The sequence below is a fragment of the Hydractinia symbiolongicarpus genome, chromosome 8 (genome assembly GCF_029227915.1).
Source record: "Hydractinia symbiolongicarpus strain clone_291-10 chromosome 8, HSymV2.1, whole genome shotgun sequence".
NCBI classification, from domain to species: Eukaryota; Metazoa; Cnidaria; class Hydrozoa; order Anthoathecata; family Hydractiniidae; genus Hydractinia; species Hydractinia symbiolongicarpus.
In genome coordinates this window covers 20,597,089-20,613,227 of record NC_079882.1, presented here as the reverse complement: position 1 = coordinate 20,613,227, position 16,139 = coordinate 20,597,089, and the positions used below count along the sequence as shown (strand labels likewise).

At 33.4% G+C, this 16,139-nt stretch overlaps 1 protein-coding gene and 1 long non-coding RNA gene across 2 annotated transcripts; one reads left to right on the top strand and one right to left on the bottom strand.

Annotated features, from left to right (window-relative positions):
• The first annotated feature begins 135 nt into the window (after window positions 1-135).
• On the top strand, window positions 136-5,545 carry LOC130655914 (uncharacterized). The gene is made up of 3 exons (XR_008984784.1): window positions 136-3,927; window positions 4,156-4,305; window positions 4,527-5,545. It is a non-coding gene; the product is annotated as an uncharacterized LOC130655914 (long non-coding RNA).
• A 138-nt stretch (window positions 5,546-5,683) lies between these two features.
• LOC130655908 (probable oxidoreductase PXDNL) lies at window positions 5,684-15,605 on the bottom strand. The gene is made up of 19 exons (XM_057458721.1): window positions 15,368-15,605; window positions 14,538-14,572; window positions 13,533-13,691; window positions 12,900-12,984; window positions 12,551-12,705; window positions 12,355-12,477; window positions 12,064-12,272; window positions 11,218-11,869; window positions 10,632-10,859; window positions 10,277-10,517; window positions 9,776-9,999; window positions 8,887-9,522; window positions 8,435-8,809; window positions 8,067-8,186; window positions 7,716-7,973; window positions 7,523-7,597; window positions 7,230-7,433; window positions 6,836-6,992; window positions 5,684-6,524 (listed from the first exon to the last, which is right to left on the bottom strand). The coding sequence occupies exons 1-19, from the start codon at window positions 15,400-15,402 to the stop codon at window positions 6,287-6,289; spliced, it is 4,209 nt and encodes a 1,402-aa protein (XP_057314704.1). The 5' UTR covers window positions 15,403-15,605; the 3' UTR covers window positions 5,684-6,286.
• Window positions 15,606-16,139: the final 534 nt, after the last annotated feature.

The following is a 16,139-nucleotide window of genomic DNA, read 5'->3' as shown; positions in this document are numbered from 1 at the left end:
ACGAAAATATTACTAGGTCAAAATTTTGCAAAATTTTTGTATCGTTCCATAAAATTTCGATCTTATGTCGACTATTTCTAATCACATCATAAACATATTAGGAGCTGAAATATCAATAGAACATCGTTCATCATTCTTTACTTTACTTTTTTTTATATTTTGAAATTTTAAACAAGTTTGTTTAATAGAATAAGAATTAATTTTTAATATGCTTTGGTTGCTTCTAATATTGTGAAGGATTGCTTTTAAGTAAAAGTTTTTTTGCACCTTTTTCGCCAAGTAATCTTTTATGTACAATATAGCTGCAGAAGAAAAACGGTAATTTGCATAAATAATTAATATTTTTATAATGGAGATAAATTTTGCATGATGAAAAGGGCATTTATCTAATGGAGATAATTTATGTATTGTGGAGATAACTTTTATATTATGGAGATAATTCGTTAATTTTACGAATTGGAGACCTCTCTTAGCACACGTTTAAAGGAGCATGCCTGTTATTATTTTTTACGTGGGCACAGAAAAATGGTGGACATAAGAGATACGTGGACATGAAGAAATGTCCATTAAGTGCTAAAAACAATCCAAACTTGACATTTTTAGCTTTTGCGCGTCAATTTTTTTAAAAAATTATTTCAATCGATAAGGTGACATAAGTTGTTATAAAAATGTTATGCTTATTTTGCGATTTCCAGTTAAGGAGTTATTCTAAAGCTTACCTCCCGCGAAGAAGTTAATTTTATATAAAGGAGTTTGAAAACTTGTCTCGGAATTTGCATATTGTTGTAAAAATTTCTTTATTATTTCTTAAGATTTTAGACTTAGCTACATATTCCGCTAATTATGCATGATGACATTATGAAGCAGCTTAAGTTTAGCGTTTCGAACATTTTACACAAATCTAAGCATTTTTACCATTCTCAACCCCAAAAACAAAATTAACCTGGAAGAACAAAGCAATGTTGTTTATAAAATCCCGTGTAAAGAGTGTGATGGCGAAACAAAAAGAAAACTGAAGCAGCGATTTCAAGAACATAATACACACATCGAGAAACGAGATGTAAATAAGAAAAAAAATGGCGGACCACAGCTGGGGCAGAATTCATCAGTTTAGCTGGGATGAGAAGAAAATCATTGACATAATCTACAACAACGACCGGAAAAATAAAAGAAACCATTAATAGTGTAGATCGTGACAAAAACATAAACAGCATCTCGTATCAAATTTTCCTTGTATCAACGTCCTGAGATTTTTGTTACTAGCCCTACAGAAGATGTAGTTATTTCAATCCAGGTATGAACAATATTAATTACCGTAATTAACAGCTTGTATCTGATTGGTTAATTCTTATGAATATCGATACTTTGTAATTATATAAGTAGATGCTCAACATCATTTTTACTTTGCTCGATGATGGAAAAAGGACCTCCCGAAATGCCGCCTACTCATTTATCATATTTAAGAAATGATAAAGCTTTTTAACAATAATATGAATACCGAAATAATGTCTTCAAATAACTTTAAAATTTTATAATATTTTTTCCACCCGGTCGTCTTTTATTAGACTTATGTGGTTAAATATTATATCCAAAACTTACATTGAAAGTCTGTAACAAATCTGGTACTTTAGCTACCCCACTGCACATAAAAATACACAAACACACTAAAATAATGTTAAGACCTTCGCACTAATTCCATCAAAAAATAGCGTGTTCTCACTTACCATTCAAGTTTCACTTATTCGTAGAAAACTTTCGTATTTAAAAAAATGGTTTAAAAAATTAATTAATTTTTCAGCAAATGCAAACAAGCGAAGGACAAAGATTGAATAAGTGGAAGAGACAAACTGAATGAGCTATTCTTTTCTTCAATTCGAAATAACAATCTCCCAATTAACCAACTATTCAAACACTTATTTCGTTATACTTTTTGCTACATATGACATTGTAAACCTGTGTTTTAAATTTTCATCAAGGTCAAATTATATTTGAGAAACACTGTTTTCTGATTGGCTGTTTTTTAGAACATTTTAAGCTGCCAACAGATACATTAAATAACACATCGACACACCTACCATAGAAACGTACAATCGTCGCTGATAGAAAATCTCATATTCTACAATCCACGTCTTTATCTCAAAAAGTGTTCTTTAATAGGTGAGAACTTGGGGGAAAAAGGTGAGAAACACCGGCAACACACTTTCAAATTTATACTCACTCTAATACGCAAGGCTGAACAACAACAAAAACAACGACGAAAACGACGACGACGAAGACGGCGACGAAAGTTATAACACAAGAACAAAATTGAAAGTCTCACTAAAATATCATCTCTATCTTCACCAAAATATCTGCAAGCTTAGTAGCTTTTTAACTTTTTTGCCAATTATATCGTTGCTATGGAAATGTATTCATAAATGGCAGGTTAGACGCACAGGTGCAAGTTATCGTTCTTAAAGAAAACATGATATACAGAGCAGCTGAGAAAAAAAAATCTAACTTGCTCGCTACTTTGTGATCGAATCCTCACGACATTGTTGCAACATTGTGCGATACTGCAATTTTGAATTTGTTTTTTACCCAATAATAATATTATTATATATTATTATACTCCTCTTCCTTTCTAAAATTATCCAAAATTCCAATCCATTTTATAACCACGGACATATTTTATAACTGACGACTAAAATCACCAAATGTCAGTAAACACCTTAAAAAATTCTTTTTTGCTATGGAATAATCACACTTGTAAAAAAACACCCAATCTTGACCCCAGGGCATTTTTCTTTTTCTTTATATCGGTATAAAAAATAGACAAACCGTCCTTGGATCGAGGTTGAAAAACGTCAATCTCTTTTAATTGTTGAACCATTTACTGATTTAACAGATTTTTTAACGAGAAACTGTTAACTGTTCGCGAATATTTTTTGCGTAAAATAAATTTTACCCCAATGTAACAGTTACTCGACATTACATTATTTAATCTTTCCCATATTATATGGGCTGGTGAAACATTAATCAACTGCCAAGAATTTTCTAATTGTATGATGGCATAAAAGAATTTAAAACCAGCTAGAATCACGTGTTTAATTTTTTTAACCTACGCGTGGAGGAACACACGGTCCTAAATAAACAATTTTATTTTTTAATGTTTTTGCGTAAATTTTTAGGCGAAATATCTCCACGTGACTTTCATATACGACGAAAACTCCTTCTTCAGTGTTCTAATTTTATATTTTTAAAAGTTTTCAAATAAAGCCAACCATTACACATTAAAAAGAAGCTATTAGTCACAAACCATAAGATTTTACTCAATAGTTATGGACTCAAGTTTTTTTTATGTTAATGTATATAAAAAAAATGCTTACATTGGAATCTATAAAATTCAATCAAGTTGGCCTGCAAAAATCGTCTGCTTTTTTCTACTGAAGGTACTACAATATTTACTTTAAACAAACACAAAAAATCGCCATTCTCAGATACAAAACATGGACCTTTACCTCATGCACATTGTGTTCTTAAGCTTGAAGTAAAAAAAAACTTTCCCGTATTACCCTTATTACAGATATATTCTACCATTTGTTTCTTGAAACAAGCTTAACCGACTTTCACTAAGTGTTTATAATTCAGTTATCTTTAGAGAGAAGTGTGTTTTAATAATTAATGTGTACATATTTTACAATTCTTGATATCTTTTGTTTTGTTTATATTTAATTAAAATGTGGATGATAAATTATTAAAAACACTCTCCTTTTTATCATTTTTTTCCTTACAACGCAGCGTTAAATTTACTGTTGTACATATAGAATCTATTTAGCACCAAGTCAATACAGAGTGTTTCAAAAACAATTTTTTTTGCCGTAGCGTTACTAATGGCAACGTTAGGTTGCTATAAGCAATCTCCATAAGACGCATAAAAAGTGACAGGTAGAATTTATTTTTTTAACTTTTCAGCCAGGATTTTTTTATATCGGTTTTCGAAGATGATTTTTTCCGTAAATATGTGATATATGATTACAGTAGAAAACATAATATTTTCGTCATCTCCAAAACACTGAGATAAAAAGAAATAATCCGATGATATGCATGGAAATTGAAAAGATATATTATATATTAAAAGTTAAATGATACCTTTACTTCTTTCTTGCGTTAAAGCTAAATAAAAAAATTACAAGAAATTCCATACTCCCCTAATTTAAAGAAGAATCTGTCTGACTGGAAGAATAAAGGCATGGTGTAAATTTCCAGACATGACAAGGGTCACAACGAATGTCAACACCTTGAATAAATAACGGATCGTTTTTGGTAAGAAATTTTTTGTGAAAGCAGTTTGCTAGTTAGTCAATCTTGTGACTCTATTTCACTTGAGAAAAAATTCTGATTATTTGTTAGCTGTGAGAACTAGCAGCAAAAATTTTTAAATTACAAAGCCAGCTAGCTAAGCAGCTACAGCAGAACTCAACGATAATGTAACTAGATGCTTTAGTGTATAGCTTTGTCAATAAGAATAATTCTTTTTGTTTTAGAGAAAGAAATGGTGATATGGTATAGATGACATGAATAAAGACCAGTTTAGTTAGAATTTTAATATTATAAAAATGTATGGAGTAAAATTGCTTTTAATACAATTTATAGATTTTTCAGAAACACAAGATCCAAAAGACATTGGGATTAATTACACTCAGCTCTTTTAGGCCTGTGTGTATTAGCGGACAAATCGAATTTTGGAACGAAAAGTTTACTAAATCGTGTTTTACATGAAACTCTTGATTTAAACCGCAGAAATAACACAATCAGCGAAAATAAAAGTTAATATTCGTCTTTCTTTACTTAGATACGCACCAATAGGCTCTTGTGTATAGTTGTGTATATATATACTGCATTTAACTATGCGTGTGTTTAACTATTCGCATAGCTAAATGCAGTTAGCTAACTATTTACTCTTTATGATATCTAGCTACTGTCATTTTATTATGGCTCACGGTGCTAAAAAAGCAGCTGTAAAAAAAATTACAGTCAATACTCAAAATGTAGCTAGCGAAAGATTTTGCAGCATCCTATCTAAGGTAATTGAAAATTACCAGTCATGGTGGATTGATAGATTTTCTTTTTTAGCATCTAACCATTGTAATTAGTTTCATTGTATTATAAAGTTTTATTTACCTTTAGCGCAAGAAAAACTATTCTCAAACTAATGATTCACACTTTGAATCAGGTATTGAACCCACGACCTTTCGCACTGGAGGTGACCAGCGTTGAGAATGTTTTTGTGTCATGTTTCTTATTGAAAAGTTACCTTAGTTAGTTTATGGTAGCTGTGTAAACATAAAGTCACAACCTCGTTCCCAGGGTCATGTGGCCCCTGATCCGTTATTACGGATTGGCCGCTCCATAAACTTCATTAACAAGGCAAAATGCCCTGGGAACGAGGTTGATAAAGTCGCTATTTAATGTTAGATAACTCCAAGGTTAAGTGTTGAAACCAAATTGGGTTTTCTATTCCAACTATATTCTTCTTTTTTTAGAAAATATTAATCCGAATAAAGCGAATATATTTTAAAGGATTCCTTTTATTGTGTTGCTTATAATTTCCACCTATACAAATACATACGCATGGCCATTTTTCTCAACGCAGAATCAAAACATTAGATTCCATGACAAATGGCCTATACAGCTTTCGTATAATACATCTGAATTGGGTATGTGTCAGCCTTCTGTTGCTTCACTGTTAGCGATACTGTACTGTAGAAAAAAGTAAAAGAGAACTGCTTTACAAGTAATATACTGTATTCAAAGAAATAAACATTTTCTCAAAATAACTGAGATTAAAATATCCAGGTAACTACAACAAAACAAAAATTTGTAATCATCGTATGAAATATAGTGATTGAAAACTAAGGAATAGATTTACTCATCTTGTTAAAATGACTTCGAGACAAGTTTTATTTTTAGAAAAATAACACAAAAAAAGAGGAAATAATAATAAAATAGAAAAAATAAAATATAAACTTAGATATGTATGTACGTTGAAAAACTTTTGGACAGGAACTGAATAATCATAAAAATAATCTATATGTATAGGCGCATGCGCATTAACATATATAGGATTTTATCATAAGCACTGGTTTTTTAAAGCAGTTATAAACATTTAAAACTCTATTAAATATGTGTTTTTAATTGTTCGTTTGTTGCCTTACTTTTCTTGTACATCGATTCTAACATGAAAGACATCTCAAGAAAATGTCAACTTCGTCCCTAGGAATTTTTCGGTTTTGTTATTAGAACTTCACCAAGCACCCGATGACAAACAGATAATTAAATTCGGCCTAATGGTTAAATTTTCGTGACTACTTGAAGCTATCCGGGATATTCCAGTAGTTGTTTTCTCATCATCTGTCAGCATCAACATTAACCCGAAATTATCCCGTCTTAAATCAGTCGACAGCCTCCATTGTCGAACAGCACGATACATGTTCAAATACAACCATCCGGATTTTTCGGGAATGATTTCTATCTGATCCAATCTGTAAAAGTATAAATACATCGATGAACTAAACAGTTTAAACTCGTCTGTTCATACCGAGATAATATTTATATTTATTCAAGAATATCAATTAATATTTGACTGTGCATAAAATAGATTATCATCTACGCGATCGATTTAAAACATATTTTATTGGTTCAAACAAATTGAGCCTAAATTATCATCGGCTTTAATTTTTTGTTGGTACAAATGTTCGTCATCCCAAAAAATTGTCTCCGTCAAATTAAATGCACTGCGAGACTAAGTACTCATAATAAAAAATAATAAAAAAAAGAGTTGATAGTTACTTACGCTTTCGGATCGGTATCTTTACCTACTGACAGATAATCTGCCATCCATGGCACTCTACTCGTGACGTTCGTGCTATTCCAGTTTGTACTCGTTATGAGATACGCAGCAAGTTTCGACGGACGGGTTGAACGACTGCTGAAGGTAGAACGACTTTGACCTAGAATCAACAAAGCCTTGATAAATCAGATTTTAACCCTTTTTTAATTTTAGACATTCTCAGATAGACTGTAGCATCAAGCTCGATTCCATCTATCAGAAAGCTTAGTATACTGCGACAACACGATACAAAATTTTAAAGTCTCTGACATCAGAAATTTCGTTAAACTAACAAGTAAAACAACAACGAATAATGTTTTTAATCTTCTTCTTAATATCGTCTATCCGAGAGACTTACCCACATAAAATACTTGCAATCCAGCAGAATGCACTGAGTCTGTTCTTTTTATTCGACGCAAATCAAATTTTAGCAAGATGCGTTTCTTGTACTGTCTGTTTCTACCGACGTGTAGATACTCTTGTTGTGCTGTTGTGTGGTACGGATCGTTGATAACTGCCTCGTCTAGGGTAGGTATGACCATGGCGTAGTCGTTTTGATTGGCTAAAATAAAGTTCATATGTGAGATTGCATAAAGGTTTGTAGAGTACAAACGTTTTTTTGCAATATTAGCTAAAATTTAAAACACGCACCTGATTTACATCTCACTGGAGAAGGATTTGGAAGCTTTGGAAATCCAGTTTCTATTGCTGCTTCACGGTGATTAACTATCAAAATAATTGTTCAGCGTATTTTAAAAATTGCATGATTGGAAGTCGGCGCATTTAAATATTGCATGATGGGAAGACATCAAAAATTAAAACGTAAAGCTGTTAATATACATACCTACAGATAGTGTGTCCAAGCATAACATTCTCATTTTATAATCACTACACGACTTATCCGATAGACGCTCATTACGACAGTAAACACCGATTGGGATTGCGCACTGTGTATTTTCATCCATTTCGGTATATCTCTTACCATCCATGCTTTTGCATTCAATATCTATAATGCTCTTATTGGCGCACATCTCCTGTTGAAGTGACCATGTACCTGTAGCTAACCGGATTGTTTCATACCAACCGGTCCATTGTTGATTATCTAAAATTTGCGAAGTAAAACAATAGCTTTTAATTATTCTCTTTACTTATTGCGATTGTTCGTGGAATAAACATCGAAAACAATATTGCTTACGTTCTGGATCACTTTCTCTCCAAGCATCTAAATTTATTTCACCTATGTCATTGCAAACTTTTCTTCTTGTTTCACCATCCTTGGCAAGTTTAAACACGTCAGGTTGAATAGACACAATTCCTAAAAAAAATATTCATCGCTTTGTTTCAGTATTAATTATATTGAAGTTGTATCAAAAAAACTATAGACAACGCCCATCCCCACCTGTGTGCGTGGAACCACGTGATTTATATGTAGGGCCCTTATAAAGCGGTAACAGGCCATATTGCAATTTCTGGACGTCTGTGAGCGCAGTTATCGGCCTTCGAAAAGCTTAAGTCCGAGGGAAACCACTTAGGACGGCGCTCCCCATGAGAACTTGAACTTACCTTTCATGTTATGACACATTACACTTGCCAGACTAGTTTTTCTTATTTCTGTCAGCTGACTTTTCGTGAATAAGAAATCATTTTCGTAATAAAACCTATCGCCATCTCTCAACCGTTGAAATTGATCTTTCAAGATGCAGTGAAACAAAGGACCAACCATAGCGTCTTTCACATGATCCTCAGCAAGACCAGCCACAAATACGTCTGTATATTCAACTTGATCTTCATATAACTGTTTCAGAATTGATCGTGTTTCGTTAGATTTAATGACGTCAGCGAGGTCATTAAAAGAATATGCTCTACGAAAATTACAGAATTCTCGCCATCTACCATAGCCTGGTAAACCGTGGTCTCTGCCTCGTTGGATATTTAATGCTAATAAAGAGAATAAGTAATTGAAATGGTTAATTATCCAAAAAAGTTTGCAGCCATTAAGCGTTTCAAAGTTCTACCTGATAGGTCAAACCCTTCTGCTGCTCCCGGTCTCTGAAATAGACCTCTTACCAGTCCATGTGCCATGTTACGATCAACATCAGAAGTAGCATTTCCAACCATTCCATAGAGAAACGGTTCAATGCCGTGCAACAGCAACAACGTATTGTTAAAAAACGCTTTGACCAATGGCAAGTCTTCATCTATCTTGTCAAAGTTAGCATTTAAACGGGAAAATGAGGGTTGAACCAAACTGTGTCCAAATCTAAATGCTGCTGTTGCAAAAACATTTGAGATTGTAGGATCAATATCTTGATTGTAGCCAGTGTATGTTGGAAGAGAATCCTTGCCTAATATTTTTGGCAGGTATTCTTTGTATGTGATATGTTGAATTTGCGCAGCAACGATCTTGCGTGTTTCCAAATATATTCGCTCACCACTCCAGTTTTTGTTTATTATTTTTAATTTTTTAGCAATTCTGTTGTGTTCTCTCATCCACAGTGTATGCATTGATGTTAAGGCAACTTGTTCGTTTACTCTCACATCTCCAGCATCAAAACAACCTCCGAAGTTTTTACAAAAGCTCAACGGTGGAGTGACAGTTTCTTCTAAAACTGGCAAATATGCGTGTCGTGTTGTTTTCATCAATCCACTACCTAGATACAAGTTTGATTATGTTCTTAATGGTGAGCTATGACTAGCTAAATATTTTAAGATGTAAAGAAATGCGACTTGATCGCATTCACAAAATAATTAATTTGTAAAAGGTCATTGTCAAATTTGGGAACACAAAACGGAGATGCGTTGGCGTTACAGGACGTTACACGAGGAGTATTGGGAATGCAAAAATGCAAATATTTAGCGCTACATCATTTTTGAATGACCCCTTAACTTGAAAATTGTTCTCACCATCATTGCGTCGTAATTTTAAAGCACTCTCTGTTGATGAGCCGTACACCATCGATGCATCAATAAATGACGTAATAGTATTCATTTGCTGCCTCGCTTCTATGTTGTCGTTTTTGGTTTGACATACTGCTGCTGATCGAATAAACATGGAACAGCCCTGATTATGACCTGGATACATCATTGGAAAACATGGAAGTCTGTAGTCAGCAGGACGATCATCACACCTGCATACAACAACAAAAAACGTATTTTTTTGTCCTGATAATTTGCTTAAGATTGATACCATTCTTTGGCCCAAAATACAGATTAGGTTAAGGTACACTAGAAAAAAAGAAGATTTTCTTGGTTTTTTGTATTAAAAAAGATATGAAAACTTTAGGAGCTCTGCAAACGAGGTTAGATTTCATAATATAAAGACACTTTAACATTACCGCCCTAGCGTAGTAATAAGTTTCATTCAAGAATACCTATATTTGATTGGTTTAAATGATACCTTAATACCTTGGGAATACACAGTAATGACCTCCTTCACTTTCTGCTGTCATGGTAATATCATGGTCAAGAAATTGACCCCATTGCATCAACATATGAGAAAATAAACTCTTTTTACTCGTCCACTGCATTTTGTGAGCTTTAAAGAAAGTTTTGCTGACTTTGTGAGCGCTTGGAAGAATTGGAGCTTCAGGGAGATTTGGAAAGCCTATTGGATCGGAAAGTCCATCTGCGTCAAAGTACAAAGGAGCTAAAACGAAATGGAAATTTGTTTTGTCATGCATTGCACTCTGCTCTTTTCAGATCTATGAGCCTTCGTGAATGAAGAATAAAAATACAAGAACAGCGATAACAAACATCCTACGTAAAAGTCTCTTAAATGCCTTTGGTGCTGCTCCCCATAACGGATTTTTGATATTGTTGCATGCGCCATCGAATGGTTGATAATTTGATCCGAACATAAAACTTGTACAATCTGGACTTTTTAAAACCTCTTTACATTTGGATACATTAACAACATTTTCTAATGACTGTGAAGAAATGATATGACCAGTACCAAGGTGAATGATCACTGGTGTACCGTCATTATCTCCTAAAAAGTTAAAGAATTGTTCAACCTCGTTCCCAGCGCCTGTTGTAACTTTTTTTATTAGGACAGCAAGACGATCGCCGTATCGATGTGAGAAAAGATACAAAATGCCCTAGGGGTGAGATTGAGAACTGTTATATAACGCAGAATCAAACATTTTCGTAAAAACAACAACATTGTCATTAACATAAGGGAATTTTGTGAAGATGATTTAAAAATATGTTTTAAGAAGAAATAGAAGTAGAAATGCTATCTAGAGTAAAACCTTTACTAAAAAAGTTTGTCTTCGCGTGAAGTAATTCTGGAGAGATAATTTAGAACGTTTTTAAGGAATCATGAATGTAGAAATGTTATTTGGTACCTTGCGTATAAAGTTCTTGAATTTTCTCTTGCACTCTTTTCATTACTTCGTCAAAATAAGATTTAGCTTTTGAAATCTTTTGCGCTTGTAATGAAGGTCTTCGCAGTAGTCTGTGCAAACCAACTGTTTGGAAACTAACTTTTGCATCGTTGCGGGGAACTCGGTTTCGAGAAATTTTTAAATCACTATTCATTTCGTCAGCTACTTGTTTTAATATGTCAGGCGTAATGAAACTTTCGCCAGGAAATACCGGTAACAACGCTATGTTTATCGTAATTACGCCGTAACTATACATCCCAAGTTCATCCAAAACTTTTACCCTCACAGAGAATCTTGTCTTCCACATGAGCGATGCGTTTACACTTTCTGGCAGTTGCGACTTTATGTATATCTTCCCAGAGTTAGCTTTCACACCAAAATAATGTTGATCATTCAGCGAAAATGTTGGAATCGTATGGCCCCGGCTATAGTAGGGTTTTAAATTAAATATTTCTTGATTAACTTGAACTCCCTGTTGCAGCAATATGGTAAAATGTTTGTCTAATTTGTTTTTTACTTTTATGGCTATTTTAACTAAGGTATGGCCTGGTGAACCGTGCGGCGTGCTAGCTTCCACAATGAATTGCAAAGCCGTTTGTGTTGCAGGCGGCTTCTAAACGACAAAGGAAATGGTTCTATAAAAGTTTCAGATATTTCTACTACCTATATTTTTCCGTTAAGTTGGCCATTATAAACCAACTTGTTGAGCGACTCGATGTTGAACGTCAGGTTAAGCGCTTAAGTGAACATTAAGGTGTAGAGCGTTAGGTTAGTGAGTAGTTTTACTTACTTGAACAAATTACTTACTGAATTGAGTGAAATATCACCCGTGCGCTCATCCACACGCACATATTCGTTTTCTTCTCGTATTACATATGTAGGAGTCACGTTGAGAGCATGACCAAGTTGTGTTTCAACTACAGCTGTAACACGGAGAAGAATTTTGTTGAGTTTTACATCATCTTGTTGGATCAATGCGTGGTATTCATTTTGTAGAAACTTTACAACTTTTACAACTAAAATACCAAAAAAGGGATTTATTTGTGTGTGTATTCTACAGAATAGAGCAAAATAGAACTAATAAACTGCAGAACTAACTTGAGCATGTTTTTCTATCTTTATTCAACCGATAACCTTCGTGGCATGCACAGGTATAACTTCCTTTTGTGTTGATACAAATTTGCTGACAAGGTCTTTTCTTTTGTTCACATTCATTCTTGTCTAAAAAAATAAATTTAGTTTTATGTCGACCATGCTTTTTCGAGGCGGGAGAAATTCATCAACAAAAAATTACCCAGGGCCGAATAGGTTAACTTGAATCCAGCTTCTTCTTTTCTCTTTCGACGATCCGCGTGAAACCGAATCCATAGTTTATTACCGCGGGTTATTATTGGACGAGTTGGTTGATGTATTCCACAAAACAAAATTTGGTTCTTTTTCGATATTTTTCTAAAGTATATTTGAAAAAAATATTAAACAACGTGAAATGGTGTACAAGAAAAAAATGTTAATTTTGTTCGCAGGGTACATAACGCTAACGCGATATGCAACGGTTTGGACAGAATATTTGTTTTTATGAAAATTTTACTTAAATTTTTAAACATTGGTACGGATCCCACAAAAAAATTTTTTTTCTCACTAACCTTACATCTTGTAGATGCAACACACGTGTACTGAGAATAACATGATCACTCTTCAAACAATTTGATGAGAGACGCTCAGGTTTACCTGCGTGAGAATTATAAATGTATATGTTTTGCTTATAAGATTTTTCCATTCTCAACCCCCACTTTTGAGGCTTATCTCAAAGAGTTCTGGGGTCGAGAATGAAATTTTCCATATTTACCCTAGATTCATTTGTACTGGGCTTTTTTTAAATGGTCTTTGGGACTTTAAACACCTAAAACTTTGCGGAGAAGTTGAGATAAAGACTTGCTGACGTAAGCAATTTTGTTTTGTCGTCATTAGCTTTTTCCGAACACGTATTCGTAGTTGACCATTGTGAGTAGATTCGATTGGTTTGCACGTAAATTCCATTTCGAAAATTTCCATGAAAAGTTTCCAAATAGAAAAATATTAAATGCGCAAGTTTTGTTGGAACAATATTTTAGGAGTTAAATAAAAAGGGTGATCAGAATCCACCATCCAGTATAAATTGGGTTAAATCTTAACCTCGTCTCCAGGACCAAATAAAAAGCCATAAGATGTCCTGGGGATGAGGTTGGTTAAATCTTTAAAACATTAGGACGCTACAAACTTTGGTAGTATAAACTAACCTAAACGCAGCTCATCAAATTCCGCTCGTATTTTATACCCACGTGGTACAACTATATGATATATACATAACTGATTGCGACTATAGCCATTCGGGTAACCAATACTCTTCACACTTCCATTAAGATGGCGTAATATTATGATGCGTTGTGGACATTTCTCTAAAATGAAATTGCTTGTGATGATACCTTAATACGTAGATAACTTTAAATTTTGTAATTGTAAATATTTTTATTTATTTATTATTATTTTTACAAAATCGACTTTAAATGTTCATGTCAGGTGGTTAAGTATTATTTGCGTGCTACAACGGAAATGCTGAAATTAACGAGGAACTGCGGATATATTCTACAAATTTATTTCTAAAAACATTGGATTTTTCTTTAAAATATGTTTCTTTTTTAAAATGTATGATGAAAAATCAGCTGTTTTCGTCGTGAGATTAAATTTCACAATTCGCTAAAATCATAATTTTCGCAAAAGTTTGATTTCAAAAATACACCTTTTCTGAAATAGTTTTCTTTAGTGCTGCTATTTCTAAACTTTTTAAAGAAAATAAATTTTGAAATCCTTACATAAAAATTGATAGGATGTAAAATCTTCAGATTCATAAAGCAAACAAACAATCTCTGTTACAACAGATTTTTTAATTTTGTCCGAATTGAACTCTGCTTGAAACCGAGGCTTATTACTAAAAGTAAAAAATTAAGAAGATTTTGACCGTAACATTAATATCACCAAAACACTATTTTCACATGTTGGATTAACTTAAAAATTTAATTCAATTCACCAATTCAATGATGCTTAATATGACCCTAAAGTCAAAACATTAAAATTCTAAAATTTTATAAAACATGTAATTCGGGAAACGTGTAGCTATTGGAGGAAAAGGTTTTGCTATTGTTTCGCGGATTTTTAATTTCGCGAAAAAAAGGAATAAAGTATTTGGCACAAGAATTGTTAAAGTTAACAAACAACCAAACAAACAAATAAATAAAGCATCGTACCTTCTTTACGTAAGACTGCATAACAGACACTGACGCTAAAAATACAAAGACATCATACTTATTTTTAACCATTTGTTTACATTCTCAATTGTTTTGAAAGAAAACCAATTTAATTACTTTGGATGATTTTTCTCTGTGTAAAATAATATGAAATCAATATTTTATAAACAATGAAGTATAGTGTCCAACGATGACGTAGTTAGTGGCTAAAGGCTACTCCAAATTTCCCTTTAAAGTTGTAACCAAAAGGTTTGCCATCTCACATGCGTCGTTTTTGCAGTTACAGTGGTTGCAGAGTTGCAAACAAGCGTCAAATAAACTCAAGTGGAATCTGGCTAAGAATGAAAAACTACACTAGTTGATAGATATCATTCTCGTCCCCAGAGCTCTTTGAGGTTAAAACCTCGGGTTTATCTCGAAGAGTTCTGGGGTCGAGAATGATTAGATATGTTAAAAGTGAAATGTGTCGTAGGAAAGGGAAGGAAGATATCCTGAAACGCGAAAACAAATACGAACCTAAAAACCTATTTAAGTTATTACATCGCTATACGTAGTGTGTAAGTTTTTCTTTTCTTTTAAGTAGAAATTTTTAATTTAACAAGCCTGGATAAAGAGATCTTTGCAAAAGAAATTTGGGAATATTGGTTGATGTGGTGCTCATTGTCAAGAATGGAAGTTCCTTGGTCAAGCGCAAACGCAAAGGAGTTAGACTCATTCACTATTCGACCGATACCGACGTTCAGCGACGTTGTTAACTTACTAACCAACTTCTTCATCTAGCTTGGTGTTTTTGATCACACAGTACAAATTCAGAAAGAAATACCACCTACCATAAAGAAAAAATTAAATATGTCCCAGCAACCATTTTTTTCTTCGCAGTTCAATTCTCATACGTTGGTAAAAAGTTGATTTTTTTATTCTATTCTAAAACTTCTGTTCATACTACACGTTTTCTTCGGCTTTCCGTAAACGATGCAATAAAAATAAAATCAACTGTCACCGAAATGGCGGAACAGGATATCATTTAAGTTTCATACTTTACTTTGAAAATAAACAAATTGATAACTTATAGTGTTTTTTTCTCATGATTCACTGTTGTGTATTTACATTTGTTCGTCATACGCGCCTAAACCTGCTATCACCATCACCTGTATCTATACTAAAGTCTTTCCCAGCGCAGGGGATTATCAAGCAACAGCGATATTGCGTGCGGACGACAATGCCGTACAACAATGCCGGACCACAATACCGGACGACAAATTCTCGTCACCGAAAAAAATAGGTATTTGCAATGAACAAAATGTCTGGGTCGAGATATAGAGCAGAAATACCATAAAAAAGTCGACAAAAATATTTGCACAAAATTTAGTCACTATTTAGTCTCTTATTGTCGATTAATTTTTAGAAATTCCTTGTAATTTTTAAAAAATTAAAAGTGTATACAATGCACTATCCAATTAGTGGACACTTCAACTAGCATACACCTCTAATTAACAGACAAATTCCTTTGCACAACGGCAAAAAACAGCTAAACCACGGTGAAAACCTCCATGACATTTACTAAATAGCGGGCAGTCAATTAGCGGACAATTTTAGTTGCAC

What these genes read in the sequence shown, in the direction of transcription:
- LOC130655908 (XM_057458721.1), bottom strand. Translation starts at nt 15,402, where the DNA reads ATGGTTGCTGGGACATATTTAATTTTTTCTTTATG. An exon ending in TATTTAATTTTTTCTTTATG is followed by an intron (nt 14,573 to 15,367) that starts GTAGGTGGTATT and finishes TTGTATTTTTAG; the next exon opens with CGTCAGTGTCTGTTATGCAG. An exon ending in CATTACTGTGTATTCCCAAG is followed by an intron (nt 10,000 to 10,276) that starts GTATTAAGGTAT and finishes TGTTGTATGCAG; the next exon opens with GTGTGATGATCGTCCTGCTG.